This window comes from Zonotrichia leucophrys, chromosome 1A, assembly GCF_028769735.1.
Source record: "Zonotrichia leucophrys gambelii isolate GWCS_2022_RI chromosome 1A, RI_Zleu_2.0, whole genome shotgun sequence".
NCBI classification, from domain to species: Eukaryota; Metazoa; Chordata; class Aves; order Passeriformes; family Passerellidae; genus Zonotrichia; species Zonotrichia leucophrys.
Genome location: NC_088170.1, coordinates 37465022 through 37480842, shown reverse-complemented (window position 1 = coordinate 37480842; position 15821 = coordinate 37465022). Strand labels below are relative to the sequence as shown.

The window sequence follows — 15821 nt, the reverse complement described above, 5'->3', positions numbered from 1 at the left end:
ATGCCTTGGCCATCCTGCCAAAGTCAGAGAAGAAACAGGAGTACAACACGCAGAGTAGGGAAGGAGATAAAGGGGAGGATGAAAAGCTGCTGCAGCTGCAGGGCTGAGGAGGTGGAGAGTGACTGCCAGCAGCCCTGTGCCATATCCACCACCCCTGAGGATGAACTCCAAGGAACCTGTGGGCAATCTCCATTGATTCCCTTTCAAGAGGAGAGCCCTCCTCACAGCTTGCAGGCATTCCCTCTGTATCAGCCACACCAGCTTCTGAGCCTTTGTGGCTTCAAGACTCTAGCTGGAGGAAGGATGAGTTGCTTTGGCACAGGCTGTCACAAGAGGGGAGATGCTGTGGGGAGCAAACGGTTCTGCCAAGGCAGGCGGATAAAATCCCCCCTCCCAAGATCCTTTCCACACTTCCTATCACAGTGTAAGCACTTGTATGGGAGCTGGTGCCCTTTGCCACAGTGCCCAGGGAAGGCTGCCTGTCCATCCCCCTGGAAGATCTCCTGGCCAGCCCTGCAGAGGGCTAGACCACCAGAGGATGCAGGCAGCCTTCCGAGGGGCTGTGCAGCAACTCAGTGCTTCCCATCACCCAGCCTGAAAATGCACATTAGCGGCTGAGGGCAGGAACAGCTTTATACCCCCTAATAATCTTGTCTCTAAGCTAGATAACTAGGACTGCAAATCCCTGGTGATAATCACAGCCACCATGCCTGCAAGCTCTCCCCCAGACCATTCATCTGGCTTGATGATGCTTTAAAGAGACATCTAATGAGGATAATCTGATTCAAATCCCCTCCTGCTTTTGGGCAGCAGAGCAATTCAGGCCCCCTCAAACTCCTTCTTCCTCCATGACTGTCTTTATTTCCCCTTCTTATATGAATCACTGTGGGGTTTCCTTTGCTTTTTGCATTACTATTTTAAATCTTTGATATGACCACTGCAATCAAGATTCAGTCCCTTTAGAACCTAATTAACATGAAATCAGACTCAGTTTTACTCATAGCCTTATAATGGGATGTTGGCCGCTGCTTCAGCTCTCACTTTGGGTGCAGGGAACATTGCAGCCTGCTTAAAAAATTCCCTCTTTACCTGATTCAATCAGAACCACTTACAGGAGATACACACACACATTTCAAGCTTGGCAAGAGTCAAGCTCTGGGAAGTGGGGAAGATCTCAATCACAGTCAGCTTTCAGTGCAGAGCAGATGGTGAACATGCCGACTATATAATTTATAGGACACCATCACTATGTATTAGTCCCATACAGTGGCTGAGCTCAGGCAAACCACAGCTCATGCACACTCAGGGGGGCTCTCACAGGTGATGCTCCACATGCAGCCTGGGTAAGACCCTGGTTTGGAAGAAAGCACATGCTTCATGTTTCATCCCCTTTTATAACACAGAGCAGAAGATGCAGTGCAGCAGCCCTTGTCCCAGAGGGTCCTCCTCTTCCCCCTAGACTGGGCAAAGGCTTCCCAGCCTGCAAACTTGTGTTTGAACTAGGTCTGTATTACACAACATCTGCGTGCAAGCAGCTCTCCTTGCCTTCCCTGCGAGCAGCTCACACAGCAGCATGATGGATGCCAGGGCAGCCCAAGGCCAGGTGTAGGGGTTTGTTTGCACTTCTTCAGGGCTGCCAAGCCATGCTGGCACAGCCTGGCGTGCAGCGTGCTGGGGGTCACAATGCCCAAGAGGGATGTGCATCACCACCACAGCTCGATGTCAGCAGTGCCTAAGCCTCCCCTTCACCCAGACAGATACACAGTGTGTGCAGGGAGGAACCTGTAGGTCAGGAGGGAGAATTGCTCAGGATGGCCAAGTGGGGCTGCAATGAAAAGGTAAAAAGGCAACCCCAGGTGAAAACACTCCCTCTGGAGCAAGGTGAGGGCAGCTCCAGCCTTGTCTCTAAGGCTGCAGAGTTTTCAGTTCCCTGCAGGGCTAAAAAAAGTCTTGGAGATAAGTGCACAATATTGAGCCTTTACAGGTGCCTGTGACACTGCTATCCCAGGGCTTCCCCAGCTCCAATGCCTTTGATCCTCTGCTGTTCAGCACAACAGCACGAGGCACTGAGTCACCCCTCAGTCCCACAGGGGAATGAGGATTAATTAGTTGATTCTGGCACCCCTCTTTAAAGAGAGATACTCCACCACCACATGAGCCACAGGTTGTTTCTCAGCTGAGGCAAATGCAGCCCGGGCTTCACGTCTGTGATCTCTGGAAGAGCAAGCAAAAGAAACAGCAGTGAGGGGAAAAAACTGAATATTCACACTGGGGCAATGCCAATGCTGCTGTCAAAACGAGGAGAGTGGCCAGCACAGAGGTTCAGGAGAGCTTTGAGCTGACCAGTGCAGACAACGATAGTGCCCCAAGGACCTCCAGCCCTCAACAAACACCCGAGGTGTTCCAACAGTCCGAGCACAGGGCAGGAGCAAGGCAGGCCCAGTCACAATATGGCACTGTCACCCTGTCACTGCACGGTGAGCACAGAGGAGGACCAGAGAGCTTTCATGGGAAAACAGAAAAGCAATACTCCATACTGACAGAAAATAGGAAAAGCCTCCTTAGCACCTTTTTTTATGCTGGCTGGGCTTTTAGTTTTTTTCCAGCATGCCTGAGCACAGGTGCTTCAGCTTGTCCTAGTGACAAGAGGGTGTTGGCATCCAGAGGCTAGAGCAGACCCCGCACACCAGGGCCGTGTTTCCCAAGGGGAGGTGTTCTCTCTCGTTGTTTTTGTCCTTGCCCCAGCTCGGTGCTCCCTCCCGTGACACGCAGAGCCCACGGGGCTGTGGTACCCAGCCCGCAGCTGCACCTGGGCCGGCGGGGAGGCTGCCTGCACGGATGTACAACACGGGCTCGCTGTCACACACCGCTGGCTCCCCCGGCACAGGAGGCGGCGGGGCGGGGCACAGGGGCACCGTGCCTTGCCGGGCTCCTCTCAAAGCGCCCGGCACACGGTAAGCCCCGGGGAACGAGGGATGCGACACGGCAGCACGTGGCAGCTCCTGCAGAAGAGCCCGTGGCAAAGGAAACGTGGCCCAGCACGGGCTGGGAGCCCGCGCTGCTTGGCTGCCAGCGAGTCTGAGCAAGGCACGTCACTCCAGAGTCCCCCGTGCCCGACCTCTCTGGCAGGTCGGTTCTTCACAGCCAAGACAGCCCCTCCTGCACAGAGCTGACCCGAGGGGATGCCTTCTGCCTGGCATCGCCGTGCCCTATTAATATTTAACAGCGAGGAACAGATCCAGAGACTTTGATTTCCCCGTTGGCCAATTCAAGGATAATTGAACTGTGCAGGGAATTTCAGCATTTCAGAGGGTGGTCTCGTTCCAGTTCACACCAAAACCTAACATGCTGCAATGCCTTCTGAGAAGGATTGCAGCCAGTTTCAGGCAGCCTCCCTGCAATGGAGTCAGGCACGTAGGCAGCACAAAACCAGCTGATCTCAGGAGGTGCCCAACCAGCAGGCCCCACCAAACCCTCCCTCAAAGAAATTGGGTAAAAGTCAAACCCCTCTAAAGAAGAAAAAAATAGGGTTTTTTTGGAATTCCACCTTTTTTTTTCGGTTTCCACTCAATTCCAGATTTGAAACTCCAGAGTAATGTCAATTTGGCCTCCTTACACACCCCCAGTGGAGGTAGATCCTGCTGTAGAAACAGAGCAAGTGAGGCACAGTAAATTTTCACTCAAGGCACAGTGAATTTTCACTCACGTGCCCAGGGGGATGCAAGAAATCAGCCACAGAAGTGAAACGAATCCAGTGGTTTTGGCTCCTGCCTCTGGGCTGTACCAGCTCTTGCCTTCTCTTGCATATAAATCACTTTTCCCCACCAGGGAAGGACAGCTGGCCACTGAATGGAAAGTGGCCGTGGTTCAGCAGCCCACAGCAACACTGCACACAGGCTTAGGATGGGGAGTGGAGAACACTCAGAGTGCAGAGGGGACTGCCAGGGGATCTGGGCGAGCTGAATGGAAACAGAGCAGCTGGAAACCAGCCAGGGCTCCTGCAAAATCAAGACAAGTTAAAGACCCCACATGAGGAAGCCTCTTCTTTGCTTTTGGCAGCGGAGCAGAGCTGACCTCTGCCACAGCTCTGGCAGTCAGCTCCAGGCAGCAGAGCAGGAGCCCCTTCTTGTGCACCATTGCTGAGAACAGTGGTCATGATGAGAGCAACCAAGGAGCTCTTGCAGCTCGAGCACAGATGCTAAGCACCACTGCTGACCTAAGCCAGCCACTCCCTTCAAACTACAGGTCTTGGCAAGCAGGACATCCAGTTCTAACGAGTTCCAAAAGCAAATATCAGAGGTGGCCTTGAATCTAAAACTCTAGCACCAGTTTTGAGGTTTGGAAGGGACAGATACATCCCCAGGGTTGGATTTAGCTCTGATCGTTATTCCAGGAACAGAGAGATCTTTTACTGCAGGTGCCATTTCAGTGTGCAGGCTTTCTCTCCCATTGGTATAGACTGAACATATCATGTTTTATCATGCTTAACTGCTGGTGCAGCAGAGTTAGTCTTAGAAAACCTGCCTCAGCAGAGAGCTGTAATCCCACCAGGTAATGCCAAGCAAACTGATTTGTGCCGAAATCTCTCTCAGATCACCTCTGTGAGCTGTTCAGCTAGCAGGCTGAGGATGCAAGATCTCCTTCAAGGGACTGGATTGAAAATGAAATGCTGTGGGTTAACTTGCCATAGCAGAGGAGACCATATTACCACCTCATTTAGTTCCATCCCCCCCAAAAAGCACTGTGAAGCCAAAGCTTACACCAGTGCAACTGGTATGAGCTCTTCTATACCAATTAAACTGCTTTTATTCTGATTTTGCTGACTTAACTGACAAACAGAGACACATCCACAAACTGAAACAGTCAAACCAGCAAAGCTCACAGGCACTTTCACCACAGAGAGGGGGATTCCTCTTTGAAAATCTCCACAGGGATAGGGAACTGAAGCAAGAGAGAAGAAGAGAAAGGAAGTAACTTCAAAATGTTTCTGTTAGTTTAGATTTCAGTCAGCTTGGCAAGCTCTTTCAGGAGGTTTGAACACAACAGAACCTGAGTAACTAGCCTTAACTCAGCTTCAGGCCTTCCAGGCCTCTGATCCCAGTTTTCACAAGACCTTTATCAAACATTAGCCCTGGCTACTCCATCCAGATGAAAGATATCCTCAGTTGCCTTGTCTGCTCTGGTAGTAAGGGCAGTGTTATGGCCTGTCTAAACTAATAGCTGACAGCTCCTAGAGGTATTTACTTAGTTGAAGATGTAGCTTTAGATGTGTCCCAACTACTTTGGGTTGTAAAACATGATGGACCTGAGACACAGTGTCATATTCTTAGATACGCTCCGCTTCCCCTGCCAGTTCTAGTAAATACTTTCTCCTAAGAGTAAGAAAAATATTTGCCCCAAGGTAAAGCAAGATGCTGCTCTTAAGGAACTAGATTTTATTATGTACCAGTTGAGATTCAGCCACCTGTAGGAAGCAAAACCAGCATCTTTCTTCTTTGAAAGTAGTAGAAGGAAAGAAATACCACATCTGAAACATAACAATGGAAAAAAAAACCCTGCTTGAAGGTGCAGGAGTGGACAGCAGCACATGTGCATTACTCCAAAGCATTCTGGGTGGACCAAAAAAAGTTTCATTTTCACTAGTTAAAAAAAACACAGTGAAATTACTCTTGAGGCCAAAGGGATTTAACCTGAGTCCATCTGTTATTAGACTGAATTGGAGAGCAACCTAGGATATGGAAAAGTCTCCTTGCCTTATAGGAGTTGCAGAGGACACAAAAGAGTGGCTCATTTTATGCCACTTCCCTTCCTTTCCTCCCACGGACTGCACCTGCACATCGAGAGCAAATCGAAACCAGCCTATTCTAAGCCATGGTCTCCTTTATTTTGAGGGACTCAAAGCAAGAGCAGGGCTGAGACAGCATAACCAACACAGAAACTTGTTTCTCAGCATGATTTTCCCCTCTGTGGTGGCCAAGTCCTGGTTAGTACCTTCAGGATGGCAAAGCTAGCTGAAAGTAGGGCATGCCCATTAAGCTTCCAATCCTTCTTACACAGCTACGACAGTTTGCACATGTCTTTCTCCTTTGGGTTTTAGCCAGAGTCCAGCCCTTTTGGGCATCATAACACAGCTGAATGGTTTAGCTCCTTTTGTTTCAGCTGACAAACACCCTAGCCCTCCCCCATGAGCAACAATACAACTGGAGCTGGGATTTGTGTGTCCTCTGAGCAAGGATACAGGCTTTGTGCCTTGCTGAGCTGTCTTTGCAAGGACTGCCAACACTCACAGCTGATTAAGCCTGCAGTGCTGCTTTCTGCTTTTCCTGCTCACAGACAGATGTCAGAAACAAGCTAACCGAAACAGTGCACACAGCTAGAGCTCTGCACCTAGGAACATTAAAGCAGACTATTAGGGATTAAATAAATTAAAGCAGAGGGGAGCTTAACACATTCTCTCTAGGCTTCATTTCTGGGTAAGAAACATCCCAGCGTTTCCAAAAGCACTGTATTCTGGCAGGTGGCTCAACTCAATGAACAGAAAGGGCTGCATTTGAAAAGCTTTTGCCACCACCACATGGTTGAAGCCACGAGTGCAGCAAGACAACTAAATGGGAGTTGGAGTTACCAGAAAGGACCAGCCTGCCAGGGCAAGCATTTGCAGGGTTTAGAGCCCATGCCACATGGCTAATAAAGAGCATACAACTATTACATATCACTTGCTTTATTAAATCAGAACTCTCAAATCTCAGTGACTTGCAGTAAGCACAAGGCACAACTTACAGCTGGTCAGAACCTGTTAGTAAAGGGACTATACACAGCATATGCCAAACCAGCTGAGACAACCTGTTTTCTGTGTGCTGCTGTGGTCCTGGCTGCTGGGTTTCACCTCTGGTCAGCCCCAGAGGCTGCACTACTGGGGCTCCCTTTGGGCTTGACAGGTGGAGTCTTTTTCTTTGAGGATCTAAAAGAAAGCTAAAGTGCTAGGTTGTTCATCTTTAGTCCCTTCCTTCCCAATTAGGAACCAGACATGGAAATAGTGAGCCCTTTGCTGGGCAGATGTTCACACAGCTGGATCATTAACTAGCAAGTGCAGTCTATCTAGAAGCTGCAGGCCAGCCTTCCTTCCCCATTCTTCTCTTGGTGGACAGACAAAACCTGGCAGCAAGATTTCACATTAGACTAAGGTGCTGCATTTCAATTGAAAGAAAGAACCTGCTGCCTCTTCTCTGGTACTTTGGAGACATCAGCCTGTTCTTCTAATATTCTCTCAGAAGAACATGTAGCCACTGGCCAAGTGGAAAAAACTCAAACCTGATCATGAAATGGGATTCAGATGTAATAATGGATCGGAATCCCCAATTCAAACTACCCTCCCTATCTGTTATCCATGGAATAGGAATCAAACTTTTATCGAGAAGTGAGCAACTAGGAACAGTTCTGGATGAGTGGTCATGACAAGTCACTCAAAAAAAGCTTCCCAATGTGATTCCAACTGCAGCAGCTTGAATGCCTGACGTGAAAAAAAACCTGATGAATGTGTGTGAAGTACCACAATGAGAAGCTAATCATCATCAGACTTCCTCATCAGCGAGACAAAGGACAAGGCAGAAACTCCCGGTACAAGACCAGCACAGATCCTTAACATCCGCACAAGTCGTTGAGCAGTAGCAGCTCGAATGCCTTCCAACTGGAAACAAAATGGAGACATTATTTAATCAATACAAAAGAAGAGAAGCAACGGTAAGCTTTGGAGACATTATTTAATCAATACAAAAGAAGAGAAGCAACGGTAAGCTTTGACAAAAGAAAGAACCAGAGCAGGCATCGAGTGGCTAGCTGCAGAAAACCCCAAACAGGCCCATTTACTTCCCTAACGTTAAGGAAGGTACAGTGTTGCCAGGTAGAATGCTGAAGGGCTTGCCAAAGGCACAGATTCTACCTGCTGGTAGGGAAACTGTCTGTGAGCATGCAGGGACAAGTACACAGAAAAGTGAAGTGTGCTGCTGCTGAATGCCAAACTCTCCCTCCAGCTTTTTAGACCATGCAGGTAATTGGATATCAGATGGTAAAATTGTCAGAGAAGCCACAAAGTTTGGCTGACACAAAACATTACATGGGCAAGGGAGTCACATGGCAAATAACAGTTCAGGGGCTCCCAGGAAGAGAAAATGCAGCAAGGAACAAGTGTTCCAATGTTTTGCATATCAGAGATGGTTTTTGTTAGCTTAGGCTTGGCTTTGTGAAGTTTTGAAGTTGCACAGGAAGGACCAAATTACTAGAAGACTCATTTCAAGGACAGCCAGACTCCTGAACCTCTACTGTTCTTGTAGACAGAGTCTGGTCTCTGGACACTTATGAAGGCCAGCAGCATATGTATTTATTGTTACATGTATTTATTGCTAACATAATGTTTCTAACAATCCAGTTTCTAACAATCACAGGGCAGTGGAATTCAGAAATCCCTTGAGATGTCAAATAAGCACCTTACCTCCAGCTCACAGAACAGCACAGGGCTGCAGTAGGTTTCTCCTAATTTACGGACAGCATTCGTCTCAATGCTGCAAGCATTCACCCTGCCAACTAAAAAAAAACATTTTCCCAATTACAAGCCTCATTATCAGCAAAGAAAAGTTTTAGTAAATTCCACATCCACAGAACAATCCAGAGCTGAGGATTGGATTGAGCTAATTTTGAGAGCATAATAGAAGGTAAGGCAACAGTGAGCAGTGCAAACAGAATGGTACAAGATTTGAAATGAAATTAGCACAGAAGTCTTTCATAATACTAACAGCAGGAATAGTACCACATCATTCTTCATGTAACATTAACACTGCATAAGGGATCAGCACACCATCAGCTTCCACTCACTCACAAAGAAGTCCTCCCGACTCATTTGGTATCAGAGTGGTCTGGTCTCCAAGGAATTAACTTCATCAAGAGAGCCATAACACAAGACAATGCTAAGACTGCTCTACTTCAGAATTAGGCCTCCTGACCCCCAAACTCCAGGGACACGGCACCTATATTCCAACACGGAGCAGTACAGTCAGGCCCCTCCAGTTCCTCAGAGCTGAAGCAGGGAGGGTACACAGGAAAGCACTGGGAGACAGAATAGAGGCACAACGTGGCCTCAGTACACAGCAGGGATACTATATTGAGACTACACTTGATAGTTTTGTAGCTCATCCATTTAGATTCACTTTATTACCACAGTATCATATGCTTCTCACTGCTCATTAGGACTATCATTAAGACAGATCTGCAAGAGCAGATAGAACAGACTTCTGGAGTGCCACACACACACACAAAAAAACCCCAGTAACACAAATCACATTCAGGGATTAGGAACAGAGAAGAGAGGTCTGACTGACAAAAACAAAAAGGAGAGAGCAAGTGAGCATGAGAGAAGCGTGTTTTATCTAGAAAAATAAAAAAGGCAGAGGAGTTCAGAAATAATTTAAACAAAGTTGCAACAAACCCACTGGTTTCCTTTAGTCTGTTTCAAGTTAAGTCAGGGCCCTGTTTTAAGAAAACCAACAGAGCTGTGCTGCCTGGAGAGGAGGAAGAGGTGCCATACATACCCCCAGTGACAAGAAAGCACACTTTCCCCAGGAAGAAGCTGGCATCCACATAAGCCAGGGAAGTTTCAACATTCTTCAAGCTGTCAGAAAAGTACAGGCAATCCAGTTGGACAGGGAGGTTAAATCAGTGCAGCATAAGGATAACAGGAATAATTTTCAGAAGCACAATTAGAAAAACAATGATGTTAACATCTGCTGATTTGTGAGCTCGCAAAGTTCTGCTTTATGCTAAAAGCATGACATCAGAGACCTCTGTAATACCCACAGCTGTTTAATAACCCATAACATATCCTTTCTACTCAAGACTCAACAGTTAGAGTTAGTTTGAACAGTGTCCTCCATGATTTACAGACACTAAGCATCTGAATTCATTAATATCCAATGAAACTTCAGCACCACTTCGGCTCTTTCAGGAAGCGCTTGCCCACACATTTCTGCAGCACCATCTGTGCTCTAAGTATGCAGCTGGGCCTGTCATTTTTGGTAAATGAGAGCCCAGGATCATCAGTCACAAGTTAAGTAAGCAATAAAATGCTGACTTCTGTGCCTTAGCAAGTCTTTACTTGTGGCCTGGGGAAACAAGTATCATTTCTACAAAGTTGAGCACAAGATGATAGAAAAGGGATCAATCCCTGCAGACTTTTCTCTTTTGCCTAGAGATATCCATAGTGCTGATCCCACTTGACCAGGAGTGTCAGTGAACTGAGGACACAGACACAGCCACTTGCTGGTTGTTGGGCAGCACTGCCCAGTGCACATCAGATTTCTGCACGTTATAGATCTTCACAGCACCACCAGCACTTCCATCTAATTCTACAGACAGCATCTTTCCAAAGCTCAGTTTGTATTGTCACACATCCAGATCCAGAAATAAATTCTGCCTTCTCTGCTATGGCAACTTAGTGCACAACAGGCATGTTATTGGACAGAGCAGTTCAGTCCTAATCCACTGCTGGAGGCCAGAAAGCCACTGTATACATTACTGAGTTCTTCCACCACAGCAAATCTTGGGTTTGAAACCCACTATTCAGCAACTCCAATACAGTAAAAATGCAGATTTAGCCAAACCAAGAAAGAATATCAGCCCCCCTCTCATCTTTTTGCCCTTCTCTTACCTGTACTTGCTCTTGATGTCGATCATAAACACAACCAGATCCATCCTGGGTCGAAGATGATCCCTCTCGGAAGGTAAGGGGAGGGATGTAGCAAGGTGACTGCGAGATAACAAATTTGCCAGTTTAACCAACTAGCTTGGCAAGGCAGTACCCACTCACCCATAATCACACAACCTCTGCAGTTCACCCTGTAGCAAGTTAGCAGGAAGCCTGCTAATTACTGAATCCGTGGGCACTGAAGAGGCACTGTGATTGTTTAAGTGGTACTCTCATATCTTAGGCCCACTCACAGTTGCTGACAGGCACAATGGTAATTGCTAGACAAGGCTGGTTATAATGGGACGCTTATTAGAGCATAACAAGACTCACAGAAACGTTTTCTCCATGCAGATCTCTATGGCAAGTCATTTCATTTAATTGTTACAAAGAATCCTTTCTAACAAAGCAAACCCCAATTCTTTACTGGAATATTTTGCTGCCAGGTTTCAGTTGTTTCAAATGCATCAATGTTTTTCTGTCACATTCCAGAGATACTGCTCATATGCTCACACAGGAGAGGCAACGTTTCCAGGTACAGAAGAACCTTAAACCACAAATTTGTCTCTAGAGCAGCTTTATAGATTAAGTTATAACTCAAAAAGAGCTTCTATTATATCATTACCCTCCCTTTTAACCCTTTTGCTATGTCAGAAACTACTAGGTTAGTTCAGGCATCCTTCTACACAGTACTACAACTGCTAATTAGAGATAACAAGGGTGGGGATTTTTGCATCTCTGCCCACTAAAAAAGCCAAACAACCACAAACAACTAACAACAACAAAAAACAAACAAGCATACCAACCAACCAAAAACTCTACCAAAAAAGGTTTCAGCAGTACAGAACTGGATCTTCCACAGGGAAGACCATTATCAGCACTGCATTTTTGGAAGATCACCTTCATTTAAACTGGGCAAACAAACATCCCATAAGTTCAGCCACCCTCACAACCCATTTTCTCTCTGGAAGCAAACAGAGAAACACTGATTCTGGTCTTCTTTGGGAATATTACTTCTAGCAATTCGGTCTCAAGGACTTAACAGTTTTCTCCAGCAGCCACAGACCATGGCACACATTCCCTTCTATTAATCCTACCTAGTTTGTAGTTTTGTTTGCTAGTCCCCAAATGAAGGTGTTTTGTTTCTTCTATTTATGGGAGATATGATTTAACAAAAACACTCTGAAACTAACACAAGAGATGAGCAAAGTGAGTTTGAAAGACACACTGCTTATTAATTGAAACACAAAGCAGCTTATTAATTTAAGGTGAAATTTAGGGAGACTCTTCGATGAAAGTATCAGATCTCCTTGGGGGAGAAGATAAAAGTGACCCAGAAAAAGCACTGCATTGTTTGGAATTCTGTTATATTTAAACCAACATGACTAGATGATGACAGCAGTCTCCAGATATGCACTGCAGAAGCCTTTTCCCCCCCACCCAGCAATAAGAGACACAAAGAGCCCAAGCCCTGTAAGTCTTCACCCAACAGCTGTACCTGACAGGTAGAGCTGTCAGATTAGATACTGTATTTGTTTGTAATGTGTACAATCCCAAAGCAACTCAGTGGGGGAAAGAACCCCACTGGTTTTGCTTTCCTAGCAATATTTACACAGGGCTGCACCTTGCTCTGTAGCACGAGCACACGATTCTGTGCCTTTGGGCAGTTACCCAGCAGCCATCTAGTTATGGCATTCCACAGCTCAGCAGAGGCTGCAGGTTTCACAAAGAAAACGGGGTAATTCATTTAAAATTAGTTAGCACAGACATCCAAGATGCCACAATCAGAGCACTACAGTCACTCTAATTAGCCAGCAGAACATTAGCCTGGATTGCTTTTACTGCATAGCCATGGATTACAGCAGAGAAATAACACAAACACCTTCTGAAGAGCTGACTAAACTCATTTGGTCTTGGTAAAAGAGCTGTCAAGGACATTTTATTTTAAAAAGTTAGTTAATCAAGCTTTTAAGACAGGACATGTCATGCGGCTAAAGCTGAAATTTCAAGAGCGTCTTAATAGCTTGAGGAGGAAACGCACATGTGTGCACACAAACCAGAAAACAGCTACAAAGAGCATCCAAAGCAACGGACATCTTTCAGAAACACTTGTTCTCCTGCAAGTACTTGCAAGCATTGTACCTGTCCCATTTTATCCCAGGATGTTTAATTTCTGTCTCTCGGGCGGGGGAAAAAAATGTGTTGCTCTCACACCTTTCCAATTTAGTAATGAAACATCTGAGCAACATGCAAAAGGCAAGGGTATGTGAACATGAACGTGGGAAATGCTTCCACCTCGCCTCCCGTTCCGTTCCCAAGCATGCCCAAAGCGCCTGCCCTGAGGACAGACGGGTTTGCCCGCCGCAGATGCGCTCACATCTGGGCACTGGTGCTCTCTAGCGTTCGCAAGAGCGAAGTCGCTCTCTGAACCGTGTGCTCTACCGCTCCGACTCCTGCCACGGGGACGGAACCCGCGCTTTTAACCAATTTCGGGCCATCGGGAATCTGAAGCGGAAGCTTTCCGTGAATTCGCGTCACAGCCGCTGGTTTGCGCCTCTTGGACCAGGTGCCAGCGGGTCCCGTACGGGCCCGGGGCCGCAGGCGGCGCGTCCCGCTCGCCAGCACTCACATGCTGATGTTGAAGTCCTTCTTCTCATGCAGGATCGCCTCCGCCAGCTGCCGCTGCAGCGCCTCGTCCGATCCCACGAGCTGCGGGCACAGCGAGAGCACACTGCACACCGGCCCCGGACTGCCAAACCCCGCGCGGGGCCGGGCCGGGCCGGGCCCGACACGGCGGGGGCAGGTGACGGGCGGGCGCCCACAGCGGGGCCGCGCAGGGGAAAGGGAAGGACAAGGGACGGCGAGACCATCGCCGGACCTACCAGGAGGATGCCGGAGTTGAGCCGCGGGAGTTTGTCGAAGGGCCGCAGCACCGCCATCCCCGCGGCAGACGGCGCCTCCTGCCCGCCCGCCGGAATTCAAACGGCGGCGGCCGCGCTCCGCCCTGCGCCGACGTGGGCGGCGGGGCCTGCGGGGCGGGGCGGGCGCGGTGCCCGGCGGGCGGCAGGGGGCGCTGCGGGGCTGGCGGCGATCGCCTCACGGGCTGGCCCGGCTGGGGAGGGATACGCGGGGGCCATCGCGTCCAGCCCCTGGCCCTGCACAGGGGTCACACCACGGGCCCCAGGAGCCTCAGCGGTCACAGCATGTGCCTGACAGCGTCGTCCGAACGCTTCTTGAACGCTGTCAGGCTGCATGCTGTGACCACTTCCCTGTGAGCCTGTTGCTGTGGACGACAACCGTCGGGGTGAAGAAACTTTTTCTAATGTCCAACCTAAATCTCCCCTGACACTGCTTCAGGCCATTGTCCTGGGTCTTTGCATTGGTTGCCAGAGAGCCCAGCGGCTGCCCATGCACTCTCCCTCACGAGGAGGTTGCGGACTGCAGTGATGCACGGGTACAGCCTGGGGCCCCTCTGAGCACCACAGGGCCTGACAGACCACCACCAAAGCCTGCGAAGCAGCACTGTACTTGTGGCGTCCAGATATCCCAGGGATCAGCTGGGCCTGAGGCACCCACAGGCAGTACTGGAGGGATGCTGAGGGTTGGACACTGGCCTTGCCTTGGCGATGCGGGGGGATCATGAACAGCCTTTAGCTTCTGAGAAGCAGAGCCCTTATTTCCAGGGCTGTGCTGCTCCCTGGCCCTTGCCGTGAGCTGTTGCCCCTTTGTTAACTCAAGACTGAAAAAAGACAAAAAAAAAAAAAAAAAGACAACAAAGGCTTCCGTAAAATTCCACTGCCTCCTTACATTCCAATTTATAATGTGAACTAATACATGGAATCGTAGAATCGTTAGATTGAGAGGACTTCTAAGATCATCAAGTCCAACCATTAACCCAACCCTGTCATGTTCAAAACAGCCATGTCCCCACCTGCCACAGCTTTTCAAATACTTCAGGGATGGTAACTCCAATACACACTTGGGCATCTTGTTCTACTTCCTGACCACCAACAGTGCAGTAATGTTTCCTAAAATCCAGTGGAAACCACCCCTGGAGCAACTTATCCTACTGCTTGTTACCTGGGAACAGAGACCAACCCCCCCATGGCTGCAGCCTCCCTTCAGGGAGCTGTAGAGGGCAATAAGGCTTCCCCTGAGCCTCATTTTTTCCAGGCTGAACAACTCCAGCTCCCTCAGCTGCTCCCCATAACATTTGTGCTCTGGACTCTTCATCAGCTCCTTCTCTGCCCTTCTCTGGACATGCTCCAGCACCCCAATGTCTTTCTTGTAGTGAGGGCCCCAAAACTGAACACAGGATTTGAGCTGTGGCCTCACCAGTAGCAAGTATGAGGGAAAAATATTAACATAGTTAATACACTTCCATACCATAAAGACTGCTTGATAACATAGCTAGGGAAGGGAATTTCCCTAACACTGTGTGGCAGTAGCAACTGGCTTTGCACACTGAATTATTCTGTGTGAGGTTTTGCAGTAGCTCCAGCAGGCTTGACCTCCATCCTGCCCCTTCCTGGGTGCCTTCCCTGTCACCCTCCAGTCTGGTCAGCCTCTCCCCAGCCCAGTGCTCCCCTGTCTGTGGTACAGGCAGGAAGGGGCCTGGGCAGAAGCACTGCAGTAACAGAGATAGACTCAGTTTTTCTCATTCTGAGGTCAAAGCAGAGGATGACATGCAGTTATGCAAAACCTCAGAGTCTAGTGTACCTCAGTGGCCTGTGGTCCACCTTGCTGCATCTCCTGATCTTTGCCTCAGGCCTGGATTTGGCTCCACCTTGGTGTGGAAGGGGGTCCCAAACCCATTCTGCTGCCTGCTGGTGCTGGCTCTCCCTGCCCTTTCAATCAGGGTACCTCCAAAAGGCAGGAGATGTGCCAGGGGAGAAAGAAGCCTGCAGGAGAATGAAAACACATCTGCCACTCTGCAACAGTCTGGAGAGGGGATGCAAAGGGGAGCAAGACAGGGTTAAAGAAAGCTGACATCACATGGCCACTGTGGCGTTTTTGATCTTGACAAAGGCAGACGGTTTCCCTCATTGCCAGCATGAGACAAATTACAGGTGAAGCAGAAGAGATTACA

At 48.6% G+C, this 15821-nt stretch overlaps 1 protein-coding gene across 1 annotated transcript; it reads right to left on the bottom strand.

The window, feature by feature from the left end:
* Nucleotides 1-6705: 6705 nt before the first annotated feature.
* CENPM (centromere protein M) lies at nt 6706-13748 on the bottom strand. The gene is made up of 6 exons (XM_064731956.1): nt 13615-13748; nt 13362-13441; nt 10697-10795; nt 9582-9661; nt 8489-8580; nt 6706-7687 (listed from the first exon to the last, which is right to left on the bottom strand). Exons 1-6 carry the CDS (start codon nt 13669-13671, stop codon nt 7562-7564), a joined length of 534 nt encoding a protein of 177 aa, XP_064588026.1. The 5' UTR covers nt 13672-13748; the 3' UTR covers nt 6706-7561.
* Between the last annotated feature and the right edge of the window lie 2073 nt (nt 13749-15821).

Excerpts from the sequence above, each read along its gene's own strand:
- CENPM (XM_064731956.1), bottom strand. The coding sequence starts at position 13,671 with ATGGCGGTGCTGCGGCCCTTCGACAAACTCCCGCGGCTCAACTCCGGC. Across the intron at positions 9,662-10,696 it reads GACATCAAGAGCAAGTACAG|CTTGAAGAATGTTGAAACTT; the intron begins GTAAGAGAAGGG and ends CTTTTCTGACAG. Across the intron at positions 7,688-8,488 it reads TGCTGTTCTGTGAGCTGGAG|TTGGAAGGCATTCGAGCTGC; the intron begins GTAAGGTGCTTA and ends TTTTGTTTCCAG.